Raw genomic sequence first — 27,107 nt, forward strand, 5'->3', positions numbered from 1 at the left:
AACATATCTGAGACCATAAGATTTTAGGTGAAAGGACCCAATTGCCCCTGCTCTACAATGGAAAGCTTTATTTTCTATGTTTTTCCAAACGATCATTGCTAAAAACTCTGGAAAATCCTTCACCCATGGGACAATCGTCATCCCCAACAAGCATGTGGGACCCACGATTGCCATGACTCTTCGCTGACGGGGAGCGGGCTCAGATTCCTTCTGCTGGTGCACCTAGGGCCAAGGGAGAGTAAAGCTTCCTTGGACCAGGAAATAAACGGTACGAAATTCCAACTCATATATGTCCGCAACTCTTGTGAGATATTTCAATCAAAGTAAAGGTTGTAAGTAAATTTAGTTAGTTTTAATTTTGACTATGCTTTAGCTTCTGGTATATTTAAGAGATGTAACGTTAATCACGTACCTCTCGATTGAAGAGGGCACTGGAGTGTGATTGGATGCGGTCCCGACTCCGATCTTTTGGTGAACCCGTTATCAATTTTTCATTGGACGAAAAGAATTGTGAACATCTGTATTCCATGGATGAATCCATCTACACGAAGATCTTCGATGATGAAAACAAAAGATAAATCTTACATTTTTCGCGAGAGAAGCACGTTAAACTTCCCAAATATTCTAAGGATAAATCGGTTAACATCGGGAATGATAGAGTTTCTGATATTTCCACTCCCAATCCTTCTTCCTCCGTAATGATTGCCTCCATCTTCTTGCAAAAGCTTACATTTAGCTTTCTCAGTCGTGCGAGAGATTTAACCATGGATGGGGAAAACATGAACCCAACGTTGTTCAAGCCAAAGACTCGTAATGTCCCCAAACTTGGAAAGACAACCTGCGGAATTCGTTCATGAAATTGGTGATTTATTTAAATCTAGAATTTATGAACTTCCAAGATGTAAATATAGATGAGTACCAAGGGGTGAGCGAAATTATTGAGTTGCTCAAAAAGAAAAAAAAGAACAAAATAAATTAAAAAACGTACTAAGAAAATCACCATACTAATGTGGTTTCTAGTTTCCAATCTTTTCCGTGCGTGTGGAAGAGATTGGAAAATTGATGACCCGAAGACCCGGTTCGTACCGCGATGTGAGCGAGTTAGTTGGTGGATTAGCGACCATGGGAATTGACTCATTAATTAGTCAATTTAGGAAGTCGCGATTTTGAATTTTAAGCCGGGCCTATATGTGCTCTGCACAGCCATTGACCCCCCCTGGTTTGACTTTTCGTAATTGCCCTTTATTTTCGTTTATTTTATTTTTGCACATTTTCTGCTCTTTCGTTATTTTCAGTTGCGATACGATGCCGGCAACAACTGAATTGTCTTTACTGGATTATTTCAAATGTCCCGAGATAAACGGCCAATTTTGAGAAGAGCTTTATATTCATTGACAACAACGGTAGGCAAGATGCAACCATGCATACTAGAAAGTAGAAATAAATAAATAGAATAATGCTTAAAAGAACAATCATGTCAAATAAAATCAAGAGAAATGTGGATAAGGGCCTGAAGTGGGCTCATTTTCTCAAATAAGGATCTGAAGCGAATATAGTTTCGATTAAGGGCCTGAAGTGGGCTCATTTTCTTAAATAAGGGCCCGAAGCGAACATTGTTTCGATTAAGGGCACGAAGTGCATTGTTTCTAATAATTCTCTTTCCAATTATTTTAATCAAAGTACACTTTGTAAGAAATTTAGTTAGGTTTTATTTTGGATATGCTTTGTCTCGGGTATATTTGATCACCTACCTCTTGACTGAAGAGTGCAGAGCGGCGTGATTTGACGCGATCCGGACTTTGAGTTTCTCGTGAACCTGTCATTGATTTTCCATTGGATGAAAAGAATGTCATCATTTGTATTGCAAAGATGAATATATCTACAAGAAGATCTACAATGATGAAAGAATAAATCAATCTTACACTTACTGTTAGAGAAACACGTAAGACTTTCCAACCCCGTTAAGGATAAATTGGTTAACATCGGGAATGACAGATTTTCCGATATTTCCGCTCCCAATCCTTCTTCCTCCGTGATGATCGCCTCCATCTTCTTGCAACCTCTTACCGTTAGATTTCTCAATTGTGCGAGAGATTTAACCATGGATGGGGAAAACATAAATCCGAAGTTGTCCAAGCCCCGGACTTCTAACGTCTCCAAACTTGGAATGGCAACCTGCGGAATTCGTTCATGAAATTGGTGATTTAGTTAAATCTCGAATTCATGAACTTCCAAGATGTAAATATAGATGAGTACCAAGAGGTGAGGGGAATTATTGAGTAGCACAAAAAGGAAAAAAAAGAGAAGAATAAAATGAGCAAACGGACTAAGAAAATCAACAAAGTATGCAATGCTTGGCCAAGGTCTAAGGAGAAGTACTAGTACTCAGACATAAGAGCGTGTAGGGCCCACAAATTGTATTTCCACGCTTCTTTACCGACGAGGAAACTATCATATTGAACTCTTGGGCCCCACCGATTTAAACAGGATATCAAATGCCAAAAGTCCGTACAAGCATATCTCTATCCATACTACTCGCGTGCATGAATACGCACGAAATTCTAAAAAATCCCCATCAATTTTGATTTGTGAAACCCTATTAATAACGCTATACTTGCGGAATGTAAATTTAAAATAACTCGCAACCTCTCACAAACTAAATTTACATGGATTTCATTCAATTAGTTGCTCCCGATATATTAAGAGATGTAATGTTAATACCTCTCGATTGAAAAGCACACTGGAGCATGATTGGACGCGGTCCAGACTCCGATCTTCTTGTGAACCTGTCATCAATTTTTCATTCGATGAAAAGAATTGTTAAAATTTGTATTCCGGAGATGAATCCATCTGCGCGAAGATCTTCGGTGATGAAAACAAAAGATAAAATCTTACATTTTTTGCGAGAGACGCACGTCGATTTTTTCAATCGTCCTAAGCGTAAATCGGCCAACATCGGAAATGACAGAGTTTCTAATATTTCCACTCCCAATCCTTCTTCCTCCGTAATGATCGCCTCCATCTTCTTGCAATCACCTATCTTTAGTTTTCTCGGTTGTGCGAGAGACTTAACCATGGATGGGGAAAACATAAACCCGACGTTGTCCAAGCCATGAACGTCTAATGTCTCCAAACTTGGAATGGCAACCTGCGGAATTCGTTCATGAAATTGGTGATTTAGTTAAATCTCGAATTCATGAACTTCCAAGATATAAATATAGATGAGTACCAAGGGTGAGGGGAATTATTGAGTTGCACAAAAAGGAAAAAAAAAAGGAAGAATAAAATGAGCAAACGGACTAAGAAAATCAACAAAGTATGCAATGCTTGGCCAGGGTCTAAGGAGAAGTACTAGTACTCAGACATAAGAGCGTGTAGGGCCCACAAATTGTATTTCCACGCTTCTTTACCGACGAGGAAACTATCATATTGAACTCTTGGGCCCCACCGATTTAAACAGGATATCAAATGCCAAAAGTCTGTACAAGCATATCTCTATCCATACTACTAGCGTGCATGAATACGCACGAAATTCTAAAAAATCCCCGTCAATTTTGATTTGTGAAACCCTATTAATATCGATATACTTGCGGAATGTAAATTTAAAATAACTCGCAACCTCTCACAAACTAAATTTACATGGATTTCATTCAATTAGTTGGTCCCGATATATTTAAGAGATGTAATGTTAGTACCTCTCGATTGAAAAGCACACAGGAGCGTGATTGGGCGCGATCCCGACTCCGACCTTCTTGTGAACTCGTCATCGATTTTTCATTCGATGAAAAGAATTGTTAAAATTTGTATTCCGGAGATGAATCCATCTACGCAAAGATCTTCGGTGATGAAAACAAAAGATAAAATCTTACATTTTTCGTGAGAGAAGCACGTAAGACTTTCCAACCGTGTTAAGGATAAATCGGTTAACATTGGAAATGCCAGAGTTTCTGATATTTCTACTCCCAATCCTTCTTCCTCCGTAATAATCGCCTCCATCTTCTTGCAATCGCCTATCTTTAGTATTCTCGGTTGTGCAAGAGATTTAACCATGGATGGGGAAAACATAAACCCGGGATTGCCCAAGCCATCAACTTCTAATGTCTCCAAACTTGAAAAGGCAACCTGTGGAATTCGTTCATGAAATTGGTGATTTAGTTAAATCTCGAATTCATGAACTTCCAAGATGTAAATATAGATGAGTAACAAGGGGTGAGAGGAATTATTGAGTTGCACAAAATGAAAAAAAAAAAAAGAATAAATGAACAAACAGACTAAGAAAATCAGCATCACCATACTAATGTCGTTTCTAGTTTCTAGTCTTTCCTTAGGTAAAAAAGTTGCAATGCAGAGCTTAATTTGACTAGTGAGCCATTTTTATTCCATCCGCAGAATAAAGGAAGGAAACCAACGAAGTATATGCAATGCTTGGCCAGTGTGTCTAATCAGAAGTACTAGTTAATAGTTCCATTATCATATAAAGCAAGCTCTCTCTCTCTCTCCGTGGAAGCTCAAAGCATGAAGAGAAGATTTAAGAAGTACTCAGGCATAATAGCATGTGGGAGCCCACAATTTATATTTCCACCAACTCTTTATGGACGAGGAAAACTATCATGTTGCTGGAGTATTGGGCCCCACCAATTTAAACAGGATATCAAATGCCAAAAGTCCATACAAATACATCTCTATCCATGTTGTAGGCGTGCATAAGCATGTACGAAATTCTGTGCTCGTACAATTATGGGGCCTATGCAATGACTAAGTGCTTATTTAAACACAATACACATAAAATAAAAAAAAACCGTGCATCAATGGAATCCATTTCGAAGGAGTATAAATAACTTTAATTATGAAATTAATTTAATGCCAAAAACGTTCCCTTCAATTTTGCTTTGTGAAACCCAAGTAATATCAATATGCTTGCAGAATGTAAATTTAAAATTACTCGCAACCTCTCACAAACTAAATTTACATGGATTTCATTCGATTAGTTGAATTTCTACTCAATTCGGAGAAACGGAAGATTTTGTTTTATCTAATTGCAAGGAAGGCATCAACGGACAAGGCAATTATGAAGAAAATAAACTGAAAATAACAAAATGAATAGGCATCATAATATGTGCCGCATCTAATTAGCAAAGGGAGGAAAAAGTAATTAATAATTAATCTTCTTCTAAAAGAAAGTCACCAGTCGTCCATTGAAGAATGCAATTTGAGTGCCAACGTGGTCGTCTAATGTCCTGCTCAAAGGAGACGAACCGGCGGTGATAAAATTCTGGATATTTGGCAAGTCACGCAATTTCAATACGCGCAATTTAGGCAACTCAAATTTTCCACGATCATCATCAACATCTACAATCCCCCGCATTAACTTGCAATCGACAACTTCAATCTTTTCTAGATGCGGAAGTTGTCTCACCACTGAACGAGGAAATAGAACTTTCATCTTGTCGCAACCTTCAACTCGTACTACTTTTAATGCACGGAAGGACTCAGTGGAGATATGGTTGTGGTATATCTTCTCCAAATTGATGAGACGCTTGAGAAGTAATGACTCCAACGCCTTAAAAGTTGGAAGGGAAGAGCAGTCGAGGATGTAATGGAGGGAGGAACTACCCTCGACCTGTAGATGCTTTAATTGTGAAAAACGTTCTTGGGATAACCGGCAGATACTTTGCTCAATTCCGTTCAAATCTTGCAAAAACAGACCGTCGGTTTTGCGTAAGACACTTTGTATGCATTTTTCGCGAAGAATATCGCTATTTGAATTCAACTCCAGGTTCAATGTCCTCAATCCTTCGTACTCGCTCCAGCACCACACATTTCCTATTGAGATTCTGTACTTGGTTAATTTCTCAACATCTAGGTCCTTTGGGAGCACACTTGGATCGCGAATGGACACATGCAGAGTGCGTAGTTTCTTCATGTTATTCAACTCAATAAGACTGGCATTAGTTGCTGGAGTTTGCTCAACGGCATTCCACTTATCAAAGCTACACTCCATGTACAACTCCTCCAATTTGGTCAACCTTCCAAGTACATCCGGTTCAATTATCTCAAGTTGATAACAATGGCTCAAATCTAATAACCTCAGCTCTACCAGTTGCCCAATTTCTTTAGGCAATCGCTGAATTTTGGAACCTCTAAGGCTGAGAATTTCTAACCCTTTAAGCTCGGCAAGAATGGCCACATCTTCTAACGAACAATTATCCATACATAGAGTGCGTAAGTTCTCCAGGAATTGAAACGGCAAAGGCAAACGACTGAGACATATCCCAGTGAAATTTAAGACCTTGAGTTTTCTCATAAAGTTGAAATATGAATCTGGGACCTCTAAGGATTTATCGTTTGCGAACAGCAAAAAGATGCGCAATTCCGGACAAACTAATTTTTGGGGAAGCTTTTTCATGTCAACGTAGGGAAAGCATATCGCCTCGCAACTTTGGAGCTTGTCCTGGGACAACTTTGCAACAGACTGGTCTTTCAGCACAAGAAGAGGGCGGTCTTTTGAAATGATCGAGGCAACAAACTCACGGACCAAGTCATGTATCTTGAAACCATCACCTTCTTCGCTGCGTAACAATAGGGAGGAGTCTTGAAGATCTTCGATCAGTAAGCTCAACATATTTCTAGCATCTTCCATGCTACTATTTTCTCCGAGTAACCCCAAACCAAAGCCGTACCTCACCAAATTTTCAAGAGAGGGCTTAGAGACACCATAAACAGCAATGAGTTGTAACAATGACTTCGCCTCCTTGCGTTTTATACGTTCATAACTAATTTGCAGAGTCTTGTTTATCAACTCACCTGTCTCACCGGTATCTTTGCTCCAGATTTGTGTCAAAGCACACTTACATGCAGAGTAAGTAGTGTCTATAAAAAGCTTTGATATTGCAACAATTAGGAAAGGCAAGCCTGCACAGATGCCGAGTGCTTCCTCCACCAAGGGTTCCCACCCAACTTTAACTTTGCCTCCCACCATCTTCTCAAACAATCTCTTTGCCTCTACGTTTTCCAGCTCACCAAGGAGGAAGGCGCTGTCGCAGCGCATTTCCCTTCGCAAAACACGTTGCTCTCTCGCCGTCAACAACAACTTGCATCCTGTAGCTTTGTTGTCAGGTCCGCAAGGAATGCCGACTGATTTCAAGTCGAGCCCTTCCCAGAGGTTGTCCAGTATTATGAGCACCTTCTTTTTCTCCCTCTCCTCCTTTTCCAACCTCTTGTGCAGAAGTTCCGCTCGCGCCGTGGGATACTCTTCGTCCTTCATGTCAGTAAGGTCCAAAGCGCGCGCAATCTCTCCTTGAATCCTCTTGATATCTGTATTTTCCGACACGTCGGCCCTAGCCACCCAATCAAAAGAGTTCTCTCTCCTTATTCTTTTTTCGATATCTACCAAAAGGGTCGACTTGCCGACCCCGCCCATCCCGTAAATCCCAACCACACTGTTGCTGTCATTGGCAAGAGCGTCCATGACTTTCTGTATCATCAAAGCTCTAGATTCGAAGACGCCATCCTCCCTAGGAGTAATCGAAGTCGAGGCAGAAGAAACAGAGGCCGTCCCGGTGGGCGGCTGGACTCTCCTGGCCGGATTCGGAACAGTGACTTCCCCTGGAGCAGGAACCCAGGAGATGTCGTTCAATTCCTTGAATCGATCAATGGATTGTTGAGCGAGCTCCCGAATGGCCTCGATCTGGGCCTTGGCCTTGGTGCTGAACTGATAGCGACATTTGGGGTCGGGAAGTCTCCCGTAGCAGCAACTCTTGGTCGCCCCATCGAAGGCGTCCAACAGGCCTTGCGCGTCCCTGGAGTTCCTCTTGGCATCATCCTCCCACCTCGTGAAGCCAAGGTACAAGGCCCGACAATTGTTTCTAGCACTTTCGGCAAGACGGCCGACCCTCTCCACCTGTTCATCGAGCTTCCCGACCTCCTGCCGAAGATTGTCGGCGTAGCTCTTGGAGGACATGACGTATCCGAATCCACGCTTGATGGGATCAAACCCCATCTTCAAGACCTCCCATACAATATCAATGGCAGCACCGATCGGCATTTTTCTTTGATTTTTTTGTCCGATAAGCAAAGAGCGCGAAAATAGAGAGAGTGATGAAAGGGAGCGGCGGATAATGAAGAAGAAAAAGAAGAAGTAGCTGTGGAGGAAGAAGAATGGTTCTGCGGAGGAGAAGAGCGAAACAGAGCAAAAGCGATGGGAGAAGGCCAAGAGATTTGAGTGCAGATGAGGATGAAGGAAGATGAGCAAGAACGAAAAAGAGAATTGAGCGAAACAGACTAAGAAGAGCTAAACAGAAGGCCAAGGGATTTCGGTTAAAAAGAAAAAAAGAGGATGAAGGAAAGGGAGCAGGAACGAAACAGAGATTTGAGTGCAAATGAGGAGAAGAGCGAAACAGAGCAAGAACGTTGGGCGACGAACAAGGCCAGGAGATTTGTGTGCAGATGAGGATGACGGAAGTGTTGGACCAAAATACAAGGGGGTGACTCGGATATATGAAACGAGGCACGAAAGATGGAAAAAATATTCTTATTGAAGAATATTTCTGATGGAAACAACTCGAAGCTCACTTTTTGTGAAACCGTGACCAGGCCCAAACCAGCCCGTGGCCATATCTATCTATAATCTAGTTCATCTTTTCATCTCGGCCTAACAAATAAATTCTGTTTAATTTACAGAAAATAAATAGTTTAAAAAATATATTTTCAAAATTAATCATTTATATCACTTTTAAATATATAAATGATAATAATTTCATAGTGCATGAGGATATATCAAGACATAAATTGTTATCAATAAGGCAAAGAGCAAGATCATTTGGGTTCATGAGGACTGGGTTCATGCAATTAAAAAAAAAAAACACTTTTGTTTCTCAAAAATTTATCTCGCAAGGAACATCCTTCGCTCATGCGTGAAGGATTTTCCTAGGCCATGCTTATGGTCAAGGTAAGCTGATATTTTCTAATTTCCTTATCTTTACAATTGTTTAAATAATGCCTTTGTCACAAACACCAGGAAATCCATGTGCAAATGTCGTGGCACTTGAGTGGTGGAATATGGTTGCATATCCATATCATCATTGATTATGCGTCGGAGGCCTACCGTGCTCACTGTTAATTTTAGTAGCAATCCAAGAAAAAACAAAAGTTCATGACTTCCACTCAAAAGGCAAATTGTTGGAGCCGAAAGGGAGATGGAATGTGCGAGGATTATCAATTTGTTGAATGAACGGATAAAGGGATTAGCATAAAAAGCATAATTAGGGATCAGAGCCGTCTGATCGGCTACTAAATAATCGCGTCGAAGAGTCCTGCAAGCATATTGGAGCTCATTGCCCAAGAGAATTGAGCCGAAATAATGCCATGAGGTGTCGGTGGCGATCGTGTTCCGGTATGGGGGTTTGGGTAGGAGTAGGAAATTCATTATTCAGGAGGGAAATTTTCGAAAAAAAGAGAGAGAAGAAGATATGTTCGTAAATATGTTGACAAGCACAATTAACGTGATGGTGTAGAGTGGTCAAAAAAAGTAAAAATCCAAATTAGGATTTTGGTATTATTTTTCACAATTTGGCTTTTACCATTATTCCATTACACAAGAACATGTGCTTGGTTAGAATGATATGGTTGGAATTTTGCTAATGTCTCTCTCCTCTTGCTCTTCTAAAAATTTCTTACTGATATGAGTCTAATATTATTTTTTTCTGTTATTCTCCACGGCAACATCGATCCACAATTTTCTTCGACTTTTATTCTGAGAAAGAAAGAGCGAGAAAACATAGAGAAACCCCCTTCCCAGCTTCCAACAGAAAACTGAGAGATAGAGAGAGTGATGCAAAAGAGAAGCAAATACCAAAAAAGAGAAAGAGGAACAATGATTGTGTTGGGATACATTTAAAATGCATGGACAAATTGAGACGTAAAACGCAGCGGGAATAAAAATCGTACATCTATTCTCAGAGGCATTGTTCGTGTGTTTCAAGCAAAAATCAAAATAAACGACGGGGGTTAATCGAATTGTCTCTTGAAGTGTGCACGAAACGATTTGGTTCGGATGTTTTTCAGTTTGAGCCCCACAAACATTGGACTTCTTATTCAAATACACCAAGAATCGTACGTCGAACGGAAAGCGAACTCGCGAGAAATCACCACTTTAGTTGTACTAGCAATCTTATGAAAAAATTGTCCGAACCCTCTTATATTTTTTGGTCACAGCAAGAACAATGAAAGCAAGACAGAATAACGTTTTTTCTGCTCTCTCTCGAGTTGTTTCTGCACACACAAGTAGCACTATGCCTCATATCTAAGGATTATTTACACAAAATCAAAGCATGAACGATTAGATATTGACCACTCTAAAAACTTTCATGTTGCTAATCATTGAATGCATGTCGAGTTTAGCAAACTTGTCCGGTGCAAGCATGTGTATTCTAACTTGGTTATCACAATACCCAATGACTCATAATTCGTCATTCTCTCAAGTATATAATACTTAATAGTGAAGTTAAGAATACATTATTATCAACAAGATCATTAATATCCATTAAATGATCCATCAATCGGGAATAATTTAAAGATTCAATCTAACAGTAAACCTGTCACTTCTTGACGTCTCAAGAATTAATAGGTTCGGTCACAACTAATCTTATGGAATCATTCATATATAAATAATCGGGCAAATGAATGAACGCATCTTTATCCTTAAAATGTAACTATTATATGATTGTATTAGGACACATGTCTAACTGGTTGTGCCGAGGAGAAGAAAGAGAGAAATAGAGCAAGGACGATGAGAAATGAAGAAGGCGAAGAGGTTGAGTGCAAAGAAGGATGAAGGAATGGTAAGGTTGGAACATAGCAACTTTTTGCTGGAAAAGTTGATAATTAGTCTGAGTGGTTGCGTACTGCATGAGGCATGCTGAACCTAACAATCAAACTTTCATGATTCAATCGCACAAATACCACAAAAACAAAAAAGACAACATAAGTATCATAACTTTTGTGGAGCGCTCATTTAAATGTCATCGATTCTTTTCTAATCATTTGAGTGCCATCACATTTTAAAAGTATTCATTCTAAGTACCATGCCACATCGAATTTTCAGCATTTAAGATGAATGTTTTACAAACAATTAAGGTTTAAGAAGTAAACACCATTCAATGGACATAGAAATGGATGATTTTCTAGCAAAGACCCAACCACGAGAAAGATAAGAGAAGATGGATACGGTCTATGGAGCACATTAACCTAACCTTAGTTAGGCCTTAACCAAACATTAGTCAATTCTTTGGGCATGTAAATGGATGATTTTATGCATTATTGTTGCTTTACCGGACCTAAGCACGTCAACAATGTCCATGTCTCCATCATTTCCTTCACCACCAACGGACAGACATTGATGAGTAATCCGTCCTTTCTTCCTTTGCCATCACATATAGTCGTTTTATCCTTTCTACTGCCAATGAATTAGCCCTAATCTATCTTTTCATCATTTTCTTCACCGTTAATCAACAAGAACCGATTAGGTATTAATTTTAAACCCGCTCCTTGTGCGGGTCAATGAAATCATATTTAAAATATAAAAGTAACTTCATAACTAAGCAAAGACCGCCATAAACGTCGGCCGCCTTCGTCAAGATAAGAACGATAGTCTTTTAAACAATTTGGATGACTTTTTTTGCATTTTATTGTATCTTAATGAGTGACGGTAATTAACGTCCGAATCTCCACGTCCTTTCTTCCGCCGATCATCAACGACAATCTAAATATACCAAAGATTGCTTTGATTATGGTAGTTGTGGGCGCTGAGATGGCCTTTGATGCGACAAGTCCCTCTTTGTAGAAATGGATATCTTTTTCTGCATTTTACTGTTCCTTTATTAATTACTATCGTTGATGTGATAATCTATTGGAAAGGAGCTTTCCCTTCACTTCAATTAACCTTTAATTGCGTGGGGATATGTGATGTACGATTAAGAGTTAAAAGAGACGAGTGATCTCAATGATTTGCCACCTTGTTGACATATTATATTTACGCTAATTTAGACCCTTATCTCTAATGAATATTTACCATACTTGAGAATTAAGTCTTGACATTTCATGTATTATATTTATCAGATTTGTTGATAGAAAGCCTCTCTAGGCGACCATTTAAGTGGAAAACAGAAAAACTCAATTCACAAAATAAAATTCTAGTTGTTTAATTTTTATGCTAGCCACAATTATTAGATGCGGTTAGAATTCTGTTAGGGCCTGATTAGTAACGTTTATGTTCCAAAAAAGTGAATCTAATTAAAATTAATTTTTTTTTAATTATGTTCTCTGGATGAGTTTTAGAAAATCAGAACGCATTTGATAACTGCATAAAATTTCTGTTCCCGGAATGAAAATGCTTTTGGTAATTGCACAAAATTTATGTTCTGAAAAATAATTTCTCTTCTCAATTTGTCATTTAAATCAAATAATTACATAATCACATTTGATTACTTTCATCATATCCACAGTTGCGATTCTCTTGCACCATAACATCTTTTTGGCCAAAATAAGGATGCTTCAGATTTGTTCTTTGAAATGATAATACACTAAACTTGTTGTTTTTCCATGCTTCTCTTGAGGCTATGCATATGTCAAAGTTGAAAGAGGTGACTTTGATTATCTTTTATTACTCAAAATGAATAAATTCTATCTCTGCTACATAGGTGGCTTACTTTTACCCTTAAATATCATATAGATGGTCACTGATGCAGTATAGTACTCCCGCAACAAATCAAGTAGGGCTTGGGAAAAATCAAAATGCAAAATCACCAAAAATAGAACTGGCCTATTGAATGGACCCATTTCCTGTTTTTTGAGTTTTTTTTGAGAATTTTGGGATTTTTTGGAACGATTTATTCATGAGGGGAAAAATCATCATTTAGGAGAAATCGGAAGGTAAAATCATAAAAAATAGGATTGGCCAGTTGAAATGACCCATCTCCTAATTTTTGAGATTTTTTTGGATTTTTTGGATTTTTTTTCCAATTTTTATGAATTTTCCATTTTTTGGATTTTTAATTGTTTTTTTAATTTTTTATTAATTAATTAATTTTTATTAAAAAATTATTCGGACCGAGTCGGGTTGACCTGGCTCACACCTCACAGGCGTCCGACAAAAGTGAGAGAAGACTATCGCTACCTTTTTTATTGTCAAAATTGTTCCTTTTTTTTTAGAACCAACTTTTTTTTGTTCTTATTTTTGGTCCAAAAGTATTTTTGGGAGCATAATCAAAATCATTTGTGTTACTCAATATATTTTCAATTCTTTTTGTCTCTCTGTTCTTGCTCTTTTTAAAATTACTTACTGATATGAGTTTAATATAAAAATTTTCAATTATTCTCTAACGGCAACTCTGATGGACAATTTTCTTTGATTTTCCTTTTGAGAAAGAAAGAGCAGAGTCTAGTACCAATCATGCATCTTGGACTCCATAATACTAACTTGTGAGACATCGTGCAAGATGCCTTACACGGTACAAGCAGTGTATAGTGCGGTGTCGTGTCCAATCGAAGTCCTCATCTAAGCTGTCAGAACTTCCGTCTTTTTTTCTTTCAAATTTCTTGACGAGCTGTTCCATTTCCCATTGCCTAAATAATAGTCTGTCTCGGTGGTACACATCAGAGGTCACAGGGACATGTGTCGGTATTGACCCACAAAATAGAAGTCGTTTCATGCATGAGTCATTAAGGCAACATTCCTGACCAAAAAAAAAAAATAAGGCAACATTCGACCCAAAAAAATAAGGCAACATGGGAAACAAAGCTGTTCTAGGCACTTCAAAAGTGTGCACCTCAAATGATACTCAGTGATGTCTTGTGACTTGCTATGCATATTTTTAGCAAAGATTGAAAAAAAAAAGTTTTTCATTTGTTGAAAGCACGCAACAGAAATTCAGTTTGGTGAGATTGTCAAGAGAGAGTCCAACTTTGAATATGTTCACATTTATTCAAAAGCTTAGACGATTGAGTTATGATTAGATTTAGATATATTAACTACTTTACAACACATCACTTCTTCGATATGACATTTTTTTAACATAACTCACAAATGTATCTCAACGTTACTCATTGCATTTCCCAAGAAATAGATGATGGCTCGAGCTAGCTCCGAAGGAGGATTTGATAATTAATAAGGGATTTAAGCATCGTGGCAATTGAATTTTTTGCAACGTTGTCGATAGGTCTTTGAATTCTTTTTTTTTTTTTATCAATTCTGTCCGTACATTGTATATTTAATTTTTTTATTCTTTCAAATCCTTTTTGTCAAACATGCAAACGGAGTCGGTGATGATGTGGACTATATACATCGTCGGATATCATCTGACTACCGTGCCATGGGGAGCCGAAGGAAAGGAAGGAAGGAGAAAATGGCTATGCCGGGAAGGAGAAAGAGTGAAACAGAGCAAGAATAATAGTAACCAATGATAGAGCTCTATTGATTGGGAATCCTATGCAGATATTCATAACTTCATATCATTGCAGTCTAAAAAAGCACAAATAGATTGCTTGGTGGGCGAGGGGAATATGCGAACAAGCTTGTTAACCAGGGGTACACTACCAGCAAAGATGGTTAACAAGCTCGTGCTAACAGAGCAGGAGTTTTCACTCCAGCGACTCACCCCAGGCGTGGGTGGAGTTATTTAACCCCGGCCTACCTGGCAGTAGCCAGTCAAAGCAAACGCATAGTGTACTTTTCCTACTGTTGCTCTCCCAATTTCTAATAATTTATTTTTTCTTCACTTGTTAGGAAGGAAATAACCCCAGAATTTACGTCTCAGAGTTCAAATGAAATACTTTAAAGATTTGTTCAGGTCCAAAACAATAAGACACTAATAGGAAGTGAAAGAAAGGAAAGACCATGAAGCAACACGTGAAAGTTGCTTTACGGACAACTTTAGGCCGATTTTCCTTCGGGAGATGAATATTCCAATTTTACTTCATCGATTCTCCTCGGATGAGCTAAAGACATAAGGAAAAGTTTGTACTTGTAATTTATAAAATCATATGGATCCCATGAAACATTTGGTGTAACTGCTATGGCTTACTATATGAGAAATCTCATGTGCTCTCAAACGAAGTTAAGTAATTTAGTGCATTTGCGTTGTCATATTTTTTTTAAAGTATTATATCAGTTATTTAGATTCATAATCCTGTTGTAACTAGAGTAGCTGTGAGAAAGAGATTAAGGGAACATTTAGTGGCATTTTTTATTTTTATTTTTCTGTTCTTTTATGCACCCAAACAGAAAAGAGCAGCAATTCATTTGTATACGTCAGTTTTTTAGCTCCTGAGAATAGAATTATGGCTAGAGAATAGATTAGTGACAGACAGCGAACAACGAATGGCAAACAGGAGTCGAGAACCGGAGAACGGTGGTTGGCGATTGATTGCCGGCGGCAGAGATGCGAGAGAGACGATTGGCGGCCAGCAACTAGCGACCAATGGTAGTAATGTTGGAGAGAGGGAGAGAGCAATAAGAAAAATTATTATTTTTATTTTTGGAAAGTATAAAATTTATACTTCTTATTTTTATTCCAAACACATTTTTGGGCAAAAAATTTACCCTAAAAACAAAAAATTGAAATTTCGTACCAAATGGATTTTTACGTCAAACCTCTTTCCGCAGAATAGAAAATAAAAAAAATAAAAAATAGAACTGTTGTTGTGCGCATCTTTATGCAACATGTATTTTAATTTTTTGCGAAGATTGTTGGTAGGTCTTTGAACTCTTGTTTTGCCGGTTGCGCCCGTACATTATATAATCCCTTTTTTATTCATTCCCATCCTTTTCGTCAAACATGCAAACAGAGTTGATGATGATAGATGCTAAAGAAAAAGAAGGGGGCAGGTGGAACGGTTGTGCCGAGAAGAAGAAAGAGCAGAACAGAGCAACAACGATGAGAGACATAGAAGGCGAAGAGATTTTAGTGCAAAGAAGGATGAAGGGATGTAGCATAGAAAAACAGCAACTTTTTGCTGGAAAAGTTGATAATTAGTCTGACTGGTTGCATGTTATAAGAGGCGTGCTGGACTTAACAATCAAACTCTCATAATTTCTCACATTAAATCACTTGATTGTCCTAACTTTTTAAATATGTTTTTTCTCAAGTGTCATGCCACGTTGTATTTCCGGCATTTGGGATGAACGCTTTAAAAAAAATAATGATGCATGAGTGATCAATTGTAAGATATGACAATCAAGTGAACATTTCAAGACACAAACACTTGTCAATGGACATAGAAATGGATGCTTTTCTAGCGAAGACCTAAACCACGAGGAAGAAAGAGGAGATGGATACGGACCATGACCTAACCTTAGTTTATTCTAAACGAAACATCAGTCAATTCTTTAGGCATAGAAATTGATGATTTTTTGCATTCTTGTTCCTTTACTGGACCATTCACCATTATCAATATCCATGACTCCATCTTTCCTCCACCACTGATGGACAGACATTGATGAATTATCCATCATTTTATCCTTTACCACCGTAAATGGTCATTTCGGCCTTTTTGCACCTTTAATGTACTAGTCCTAATCCATCTATTGAGCTTGTCCTCCACTGTTAATAGACAAACATTGATTAGTTACTGGTCTTAAACTCGCTCCTCGCGCGGGTCAATGAGATCACATTTGAAATATAAAAGTATCATTATAATTAAGCAAATTGATAAATTAAAATGTCAATGGTAATTGTTACATTAGACGTAACTTCAGGTAGAATTGTCAGATTAAAACTTTTAAGTAAATTAAACTTTTACCATTCTTTAGTAGCATCATTCTAAATAGGTTTACTTCCTTGAATAGCGCTACTCATTACTGGACAAAATTAATATGACAAACAATTCCGAGTCACCACCAACATTACATCTTGGTCTCTCAGTCAGATTGGAGTTTTGCCCCTTTTCTTTCAAATGCTTGAGTCTATTTGGAGTCTTTTACTTTTAACATTTACTTTTCAAATATCGCAGTCATCCCAAACTGGTTTTAAAATTTTCCAAAAACGTGCAATTATTGACAAGAAATGATATTCACGTTTTCATCATTTACGAACCCAATTTTATTTTAAGTTTTAATTTTTTTCGAAGGACAGGGAGCATGGAAAAATCAGCAACGTTTTCCTGAAAAGCTTTGGTTTATAATAAAGGGCTGAGTTTTAGTACTAGGGAAAAAAAGAGAAGATGGGAATGGATGGAGCTACATTTGGGAAGTTGAATGGTAAGCAGACAGCCCCAACGTAGACACTGGCCAAGAAGGAAAAATACAAAGAGACCACTGCACACGTCGATCGTCTCCATCAAGCGATAGAAATGGATGATTTTTTGCATTTTACTGTTCCTTGATCAGTCACCGTCACTGACGCCCTAGTCTCCAGGTCATGTCTATGGAAAACCATCCAAATATTCTGAAGACTGCTTTAACAAAGCTAGTTGTGTGGGAGAGGGAGAGGGAGAGGGAGATGAAGAGAAAGAGAGAGAGTAATCCACGGCAGTTGAGGGAGCCTTGACATGGTATAATCATTCTGTTTAATTTTTTTTATTCTTAAAAATAAATTTAAAATGAAAATTTATTTGATAATGTAATTTTATTTTTAATTTTTAAATAAATTTTAATTCAAAAGTAGATTTATAATAAAAATAAAAGTAAAAACTCTTCCCATCATCGATAACGTCAGCAAGGCGCCATGCATCAGTTTCTGGTTGCCATCCATCGGTCTCCAGTCATCAGCTGCCAATCATCTCAGTAATTTTATGCTCTTATTTAATGAATTTCTGTCATCTCTTTTTTTTTAGAAACTCGTCCAAAAAAAAATTATTTTAAGAAGAGAACGGTTATCATTCGGGGGGAACACAAGAAGTCCCCCTTCAAGAAATGCGTGGCTATGCGTGGCTTTTTTGCATTTTACTGTTGCTTGACTTGACTTGACCAGACAACATCACTAGTGTCCATCTCCACGTCTTATCGTCCTCCGCTACTGGACAAGCATCTGAGCATTCATAACGTAATGGCAGGGGATCCGGTTGCCTAAATGTTTTCAATTCCCTCCCCTCTTATAAACAAGGATGGATGGTGAGGATGTGACTGAGCGATTAAATGAGAATAGTTGGGGATGCAGTGATGGCACTCAATGCGACAAGCCTACAACTTCATTACAAAACCGGGGAATCTCGATGATTTGCCAATTATGTAAATATTATATAATGAACATCAATTTTTGAGAATTTTCTCCTTTTTGGTGCATTGGATTTGGACTAACTTAGACCCTTGCGTCTCACTAAAATTAACCATTAATTAAAAATGAATCTTAACTTTTCACGTATTATCTTTTATAGATTTGTTGATTAAAAGCCCCTCAAGTTGATAAGTCCCTTTAAGTGAAAAAAAAAACCCTCAGTTCACAAAATAAAACTGAAGCTGTGTAATCTTTACACAAACCATAATTATTAGATTAACATGTGAAGTAACCATCCTAAAATTGCCATATGATGACGTGATTTGAATTTGGTTATTGTCTCTCTGTTCTTGCTCTTTGGAAAATTACCTATTGATATGAGTTTATTGTAAATTTTTCCTGTTACTCTCAAAAGTCATCAATTTTCTTTGATTTTTCTTCTGGACAAAGAAAAAGCCGAGTCACACCAATAATGCAGATTGGGACTCACTAATTCAGACTCAGATAGGCGCACCTTTTGAGAATTGATGGGAACTCGATGGTACATCCAGGTCAACAGAGCTCACAGCGACATGTGCTTGCTGACTGTGCATAACATGCACGAATCAAAATGCAACAAAAAAAAAAACAAAGAGAGAGGGAGAACAAAGAAAAAGAAGGAAGGAGGAGGAGAAGAAAGACTGAAACAGAGCAACGACGAAGAGGGACGAAGAAGGCAAAGAGATTTGAGTGCAAAAAAAAAAAAAAAAAAAAGGAATTAAAGGATTGCCTGCTGCATGAGGCGTGCCTGGACCTAACAATCAAAGCTTTCATGATTCCTCTGCATATTTTATTGCCAAAGATCTCGTGATAGCCATCTTAGCTTATCATTAATCTATTGATTCATTTCAATATTGTAGCCAAAATCACTTGTGTTTTCTGCTTCACTTTCTTCTATTTATCTTTTCTTTTTAAAAGCATCTTTATTAAATATGGACTAGAAAGAGAGATCGGACGTCCCACTTTTTAATGTATAGTTTAATTATTGCATCTTCTGAGCCTGAGCAACGTGCAAAGCTATTTTCCAACGACAGAGCTCTATCAGACAAAAGAGTACATAAGGACCCCCACCTATTGCATGCATGGTTCAGTCACGGAATAATAACTTTAGTACTGGTGTTATGGAAAATGAAAGCATAGATTAAGAGTACTGAGCGCTATCATCAAATAATTCGCCATGTAATGCTTATCGTTAATAGGAACTCATATTTTCAAGTACTTGCCCTTCATGGAAAATGTGATTTAATTTTACACCAGTTAAAAGATAACGGTACGAGAAAAAATATGGCTTATAAAACAAAAATCGACACAACCAAACTCTTTAATTGCAGTTCGGGCTTGGGTTGAAGTGATTCTAACCGTCACTGATGTCCAAGTCTCCAGGTCTTTCCTTCTACTGCTCTTGGAAAACCATCTAAATATTCAAAAAGACTGCTTCAACTAGGGTAGTTGTGGGAGAGGGAGAGAAAGAGAAATAGAAAGAGTAATCGGGGGTAGTCGTGGGAGCTTAGACATGGGATAATCATTCTGTTTATATATATTTTTTTATTTTATTTTTTATTTTTGAGAATAGATTTAAAATAAAAATTCATTTGATAACGTAATTTTATTTTATTTTTATTTTTTGAATAAAATTTTAACACAAAAATAGATTTGGAATAGAAATAACAAGTAAAAATTATCTATTTTTCTATTTCTCCAATAAAAACAAAAATAAAAACTCTTCTTGTTATCAATGCCCGTTCCCCAATCACTATTCGCCAGTCACCGTGCATCAATCCCTGACCGCCATCCGTCGATCTTCAGCCACTGGTCATCGATCACCGTGGTAATTTTATGCTCTTATTAGATACATTTTTATTTCAGAAATAAAAATTTTATATCATTATTAAACGCGTTTCTTTATTAAAAATTGTTTTAGGAAGTGAACGGCGATCATCCATGATAACACGACAAGTCCCCCTTCAAGAAATGAATGGCTTTTCTTCATTTTACTACTGCTGCTTTACTTGACGTCTTGACCTGACACCATCACTAGTGTCCATCTCCACGTCTTTTCGTCCTTCACTACTGGGCGAGCATCTGGGCATACCTAAGATTGCTGTAATTAGGGTAATTGTGACTCTGAGAGAGAGTGATTAAATGAGAACATTTGGGGGAGCAGTGATTGCACTTGAGGCGACAACTTCCTCTGGGCATCCTCTTTGAGAATTAAAGAGCTGGAGAATCTCCATGATTTGCCAATGTAAAGATTATTTAATGAACGTCAATTTTTTATAGCATTCTCCTTATTGATACATTAAACTTGGGCTAACTTAGACCCTTACATCTCACTAATATCAACCATTAATTGAAAATGAATCTTGACTTTTAACGTATTATCTTTTCTAGGTTTGTTGATAGAAAGCCCCTCAAATTGAGGAGTCCTTTTAAATGAAAAAAAAATCCTTAGTTCCCAAAATAAAATTGAAGTTGTGTATTCTTTATACCGTCCACAATTATTAGATTAGAATGTGAAATAACAATCATAAAATTGCCATATGACGAAATGGCCTGAATTTGGTTTTTGTCCCTCTGTTCTTGCTCTTTTAAAAATTACCTATTGATATGAGTTTAATGTAAATTTTTCCTATTGTTCTCAAACGTAGGTAATTTTCTTTGATTTTTCTTCTGACAAACAAAAAGCTGAGTCTCGCACCAATAATGCAGGTTGGACCCACTAATTTAGACTCGAATGGGCACACATTTTGAGGATTGATGGGAACTCGCTGGTACATCCAGGTCAACAGAGGTCACAGTGACATGTGCTTGCTGACTGTGCACAACATGCACTAATCAAAAGGCAACCAAAAAAAAACGGAGATGGAGGGAGAACAAAGGAAAAGAAGGAGGAGAAGAAAGAGTGAGACAGAGCAAGAACGAAGAGGGACGAAGAAGGCGAAGAGATTTGAGTGCCAAAAAATATATATGTAAGAATAATGAAAGCTTTCATGATTCCTCCGCATATTTTATTGCCAAAGATATCGTGATAGCCATGTTGGGGACTCGAGAGAGGTACCTTTTTCAAAAATATGGTAAAAAAAAAAAATCACCAATTTAAGCGTTTTTGTAAAAATTTTATCAATTTAGAACATGTGCGCTATGCGCCTCTATGGGAGGCGCCAAAGAGGCGCACATGGCTTGTGCCCACAATATTTTTTTTTACTTTCTTTTTCTTTTTGTAGCCCCACATTTTATTTATTTTTATTTTATTAATATTTATAATAATGTTTATTTATAACGTATATATTTATATAACTCGAACGGTAGGAAGGGTGAAAAACAGCAACATTTTGCTTGGAAAGTTAAAAATAAACGGCTAGGAAAAAATAGAAGATGGGTATGGACGGAGCTGGACGTGATAGAAATGGATGGCCTTTTCTTTTTTTTTTTTTTGGGTGCATTTTACCGTTCCTTGATCTGTCCCCATCGCTAATGTTCAAGTCCCCACGTCCTTTGTTCCAGTGCTCAAGGACAACCACGTGAAAAGGGGAGAGTCGTGGGAGACGGAGGGAAAGAGAGAGTAAATGAGAGTTGCTGGGGCAGCTGAGACATGGCCTTTAATGCGACAGCTCCCTCTTTCTGTATTTTACTGTTCCTTTACTTGGCCGGTTCCCATCGTCAATGTCTATCTCCACCTCCTTTCGTCCATCGCTACTGGACAAACATCTAATACACGTAAGACCGCCGTACTTAGGGTAGCTGTGAGAAAGATAGATATTTAAAGGCGCGTTATATTTGATAACCTTTTTAATTTTCTATTTTTCTGTTCTTTTATTTTTTGAAACGAAAAAAAAAGAAATTTATTTATGTACATCGATTGATTTTTTGTTTCCGAAAATAAATCAGAGGCCATGAAATAAATTTGAAATAAAAATAAGAATCGAGAATAAAAATAGAAACAATTTCATTTAAAAAAAACAAGTTCAATGTAATTTAATGCTCGTCTTTGCAATTACGAATCTATCATCGGTCACTTGCCGCCGCTAATTGTCACCATCACCGATCACCGCTTGCCAAAAAACCAGCAGGGGTCTGCCAGTTGCCGCTCACTGCCGTCTATCACCCTCGTCGATATAATTATTTTAGGGGCGTACTAAACGCATTTAATTTTTTTTTTTTTTAGGAATAAAAATTTTATATAATTACTAAATGCGTTCTTTTGCTCAAAAACTAATTCAGAAAATAAAAATAGAAAGAACTATTTCTAAAAATAAATTATTCTCAAAAATAAAATATTACCATACGCACCACCTAAACAAGACGACGTTTCATGCCACAACTTCATCTTCTAGCATCCTCATAATTGTGTGACAACTGATTGGAAAGAAGCTTACCAAACTTCAGTTGAGCCTTAGCCGCGTGAGGGCATGGGGATGTCCCATTGAGAAAAAAGTGGATGGGGATCTCGATGATTTGCCAATGTAAAGATTACATATTTATATTGCAAAATATGAAAAATAGAAAATATCAGCTTGACCTTGCCTGATAACCATGGCTTAGGAAAATCCATCAAAATCCATCATGCATGAGTGAAGGATGTTCTTTGTTGCCATCGGAGCCAAAATTTAAAGAAACAAATTTGTCTCTTTAAATGAATGAACCCGGTCCTTCGGCATAGAAATGGATGCTTTTTTGCATTATTATTTCTTTACTGAAGCTAGGCACATCATCAATATCCATGTCTCCATTATTTCCTTCACCACTTACGGATAGACATTAATTAATGAGTAATCCGTCCTTTCACTCTTACCATAGTAAATGGTCAACCATCCTTTTTCACTGCTAATGTGTTACTCCTAATCCATCTTTTCGTTATTACCTCCACCGTTAACGGACAAACACTAATTAGGTACTAATCTTAAATCCGCTCTTTGCACGGATCAATGAAATCATATTCAAAATATAAAAGTAACTTTATAACTGAGCAAAGACTGCTGTATACGTTGATCGCCTCCGTTAGGATAAGAACGGTGGACTTTCAAACAATTTGGATGATTTTTTCTACATTTTACTGTTTCTTGATCAGTGATTGTCATTAAAATCTATATGGACTACATAGATTACTGTTTCTTTGTCAAACATGCGAACGGAGTGGGTCATGATGTGGACTATATGCATTGGATATCGTTCAACTATCGTGTCATGGTGTTAGAACATGTTATGAGTTTGAGCTCGAAACGAAAATCTAAATATTATGATTTGGATATTTCGGATTTTGATTGATATCACGTTAGTTAAAGAAAGTCCGAATTTGAATGTTCTTGTATATCTACGACTATGCACTATGGAAACATATATTCTGCTCGGTGATAATCGAAGTTGGAGAATAAATCATCTTTCTTATTGGCAGTTGGAGTCTGCGCTTGAAACAGGAAAGTCCAAGTGGAATGTGATTCGGTCAACAAAACAGCAAATATATGGACTGTCGTAGTTGGATTCAAAAGAGGTATATATATATATATATATATATATATATTTCTTGGATCATTAATTTGTCTTCAAAGCTACGGTTGATGTGCAAAGGGGACTTCTTCGAGGATTATAAGCGTTGCATGTAATTGCTTCGCTAATTGCATCCTGGTGAGTGTTAGATAGCTAATTAAATCTTGTTATTAGGTTTGTTTAATTCTTTTGTAAAATTGAGAGATTATTTCGTGAAGAATTGAGGGTTAACACTGTGTGCATTATTAGATGTAATTGAAGCTGAAAAACGCTAAGAGTATTTAGGTAACTCGAGTGTGGCTTGTAATATCCGTGTATCGCTTAATTTATAATGGAATTCGTTACTGCTTTTCCCATGGACGTAGGTCTTTACGATCGAACCATGTACATTTGATGTCCGATTTTTTTTTCTTGTTCTGTTTTTTATTGTTCGATCGCTTGGTTCCACGCAACAATTGATATCAAAGTTGGGCTTACTTGAGTTGAAGCGAATCGATGACAACAGAAGAAGCTAAGTGAAAATTGATAGATTTGATGGGAGGGATTTTGATTTTTGGAAGATGCAGATTGAGGATTATTTGTATTAGATGAAATTGTACTTATCCTTGTCTAGGGAGAAGCCAGATGGGAGAAGCCACATACAATGAAGCAAGCCGACTGGGAAATATCCATAATAAATTGCCATATGATGATATGATCTTAATTTGGGTTTTGTTTCTCTCTCCTCTTGCTCTTGCTCTTTTAAAATTACACATCATAATCTTCTTTGATATTTCTTTTGAGAAAAGAAAGAGCTAAGTCCCATACCAATAATGCAGAATGGGCCCAATCATTCAGAATCGGATGGGCGCATCTTTTGAGGATTGACGGGAACTTGATGGTATATCAAGATCAGTGGAGCTCATAACGACATGTGCTTGCAGACTCTGCACATCATGCATGAATCAAAAAGGCAACAAAAAAAAAAAAGGAGAAACAGAGAGAAAATGAAGAAAAAGAAGAAAGGAGGAGGAAAGATGGTTCTGCGGAGGAGAAGAAAGAGGGAAACAGAGCAACTTATGTCTTAATGTCTGAGTGGTTGCTTGCTGCATGAGGCGTGCTTGGACCTAACAATCAAAATTATATTGATTCCTCCGCATATTTTTACCACCAAAAGATGCCGTGATAACCATCTTGGCTTATCATTAACCTATTGATTTATTTCCACATTCGCAGCCAAAATCGCTCGTGTTTGCTGCTTCACTTTTGTCTATTTTATCTTTTTTTTTTAAAAAAGCCATCTTTATCAACGGTGGAGTCAGAGGGGAGATGGGACATCCCGCTATTTAATGTCTAGTACAATCATTGCATCTTCTGGGCCCGAGCAACGTGCAAAGGCTATTTTCCAATCGGAAGAGAGCTCCATCAGACAAAAGAGTACATATGGACCGCCAGGCCCCACCTATGGCATGCATGGTTCAGTCATGGAATAATAACTTTAGTAATGAGGTCATGGAAAACGAAAGCACAGACTAAGAAACGAGGTGGTAGTAGATCCAGGCTCCTGCCACATCTTGATTGAATGTGGACGTAGGGAGTGGGATCCCTTTATTCATATTTTGAATTATTGCTTGTGGACCTGACTCACGGCCCGCTTTTATCAATGATAGAAATCTATTGACTGGGAATCCATGGAGATATTCGTATGTCGTTACGTCTAAAAAAAAAAAAAGTGGTTCTAGGAACAAAGACCTGTGTCTCAACTGATATTAACTATTAATTGAAATAAATCTTGACTTTTCACATAGTATCTTTGATTTGTAAGGCCCCCAAAAAACCCTTTAATAAAAAAAAAATTATGGCTAAAATTGAGGTGTTTTTATACCAACCATAATTAGTATGTGAAATAACGACCATAAAATTGCCACTTGATGATATGCTTTAAATTTTGTTATTGTCTCTATGTTCTTGCTCTTTTTAAAGAATTACATATTGATATGAGTTTAACGAAAAGTTTTTCCTACTGTTGTCAAAGGGCAACAGTGATTCACAGTTTTCCTTGCCTTTTTTTTTTTAAGGAAGGAAGGGCTGAGTCTCACACCAATAATTCTGAGTCAGATGGGCGCACCTTTTCAGGACATCTTCTTCGGCAGAGACCGATGAGAACTTGATGGTACAAGACCCTGCACCTCCAACGCTACCCGGAAATATCTTCTGTGTTGTTCCCGAAATTGCATTCAAAATCTTTCTTCTTCTTTATTTATGTTGAACAACTCATTGTCCTATTGCTTGTGTAAGACGAGATATTTCGACCTAAACAATTTTAAAGATAACGGATATAGAAAATACCAGCTTGACCTTGATTACGAAAATGGATTAGGAAAATTCATCACGCATGAGCGAAGGATGTTCCTTGTGATCCAAATGATCTCACCCTTTTGCATTACGTGATTTTCAGTAAAGGCCCATGTGTTAAACGTTGAAATCCAAATATCTCCCAAATATCATTGTGTGGAGTCTGTACTATCTGCAAATAGAGTTTCACGAAGAAGGGAGGTGATCAAAACTATCTAGGCGCAAACGATCGATTTACTCGAGAAATTACAAAATGTACAAGGTTAAGATTGGGTCGTGATCAATATGGAGACATACACAAGAATCTTTTATTTTCATTCTAGGTATTGGTTCTTTAGTACTGTTGGGAAACTGTATGGTTAGTATTGAATTAGAGTCATAAATCTTTCAATCAAATCAATTTAATTCTAACTTTTGGAGGAAAAGTGTAATTATGGCCTTTCCGTCGAGCTTCGCTTGATTTATTTGATGTGTCAGCCTAATCATGGCTAATTGTCTTATGCGTGGGAGTGATGGTGTGGCATGGATTAAAATTACATAAAAGAACAGCATTTGTTCATGGATAAACGGCGTCGTTGCTTGGTGATGCCTCCCCAATTGCCGATGAACGAGGCGGTACTACTGTACTAGATCCAGCCACATCTTTTATTGAATGTGGACGGGAGAGATAGGGAGTGGGGACACCCCATTTATCTCATGTCTTAGTAAAATTATTGCATCTTGAGGACCGGAGCCAGGGCACAGCTTTTTTCCAGTGACAGAACTCTATTGATTGGGAATCCAATGAAGATATCCATAACTCTTTACAGCCTTAAAAAACAGGAGCAACAAGTGGTTCTAGGAACACAGGCCACCATGAAGCGACGTGTGGAAGTTGCTTTGCCAACAACTTTAGGCCGGTTTTTTATTCGGGAGATATTTAGTCCAATTTTCTTTGTTGATTCTCATTGGACGAGCTAAAGACATTAAAAAGTATGGAGTATTAAATTATGAAATTGTACGTACCGTTCAATTACGTGGACGTGCTCCTGATTCAAAGATATT

At 37.6% G+C, this 27,107-nt stretch overlaps 1 protein-coding gene across 1 annotated transcript in view; it reads right to left on the reverse strand.

Moving 5' to 3' along the window:
* LOC115745815 overlaps nt 1-7,048 on the reverse strand; it is a 110,828-nt gene extending 103,780 nt beyond the window's left edge. Inside the window, exons 1-3 of the mRNA XM_048279801.1 lie at nt 5,186-7,048; nt 3,870-4,122; nt 2,722-2,786 (exon numbers count right to left, since the gene is read on the reverse strand). Of these exons, the coding sequence (XP_048135758.1) occupies nt 2,722-2,786; nt 3,870-4,122; nt 5,186-7,048 (2,181 nt within the window). The remainder of the gene's footprint in view (nt 1-2,721; nt 2,787-3,869; nt 4,123-5,185) is intronic.
* Between the last annotated feature and the right edge of the window lie 20,059 nt (nt 7,049-27,107).

Source organism: Rhodamnia argentea, chromosome 5 (genome assembly GCF_020921035.1).
Source record: "Rhodamnia argentea isolate NSW1041297 chromosome 5, ASM2092103v1, whole genome shotgun sequence".
NCBI classification, from domain to species: Eukaryota; Viridiplantae; Streptophyta; class Magnoliopsida; order Myrtales; family Myrtaceae; genus Rhodamnia; species Rhodamnia argentea.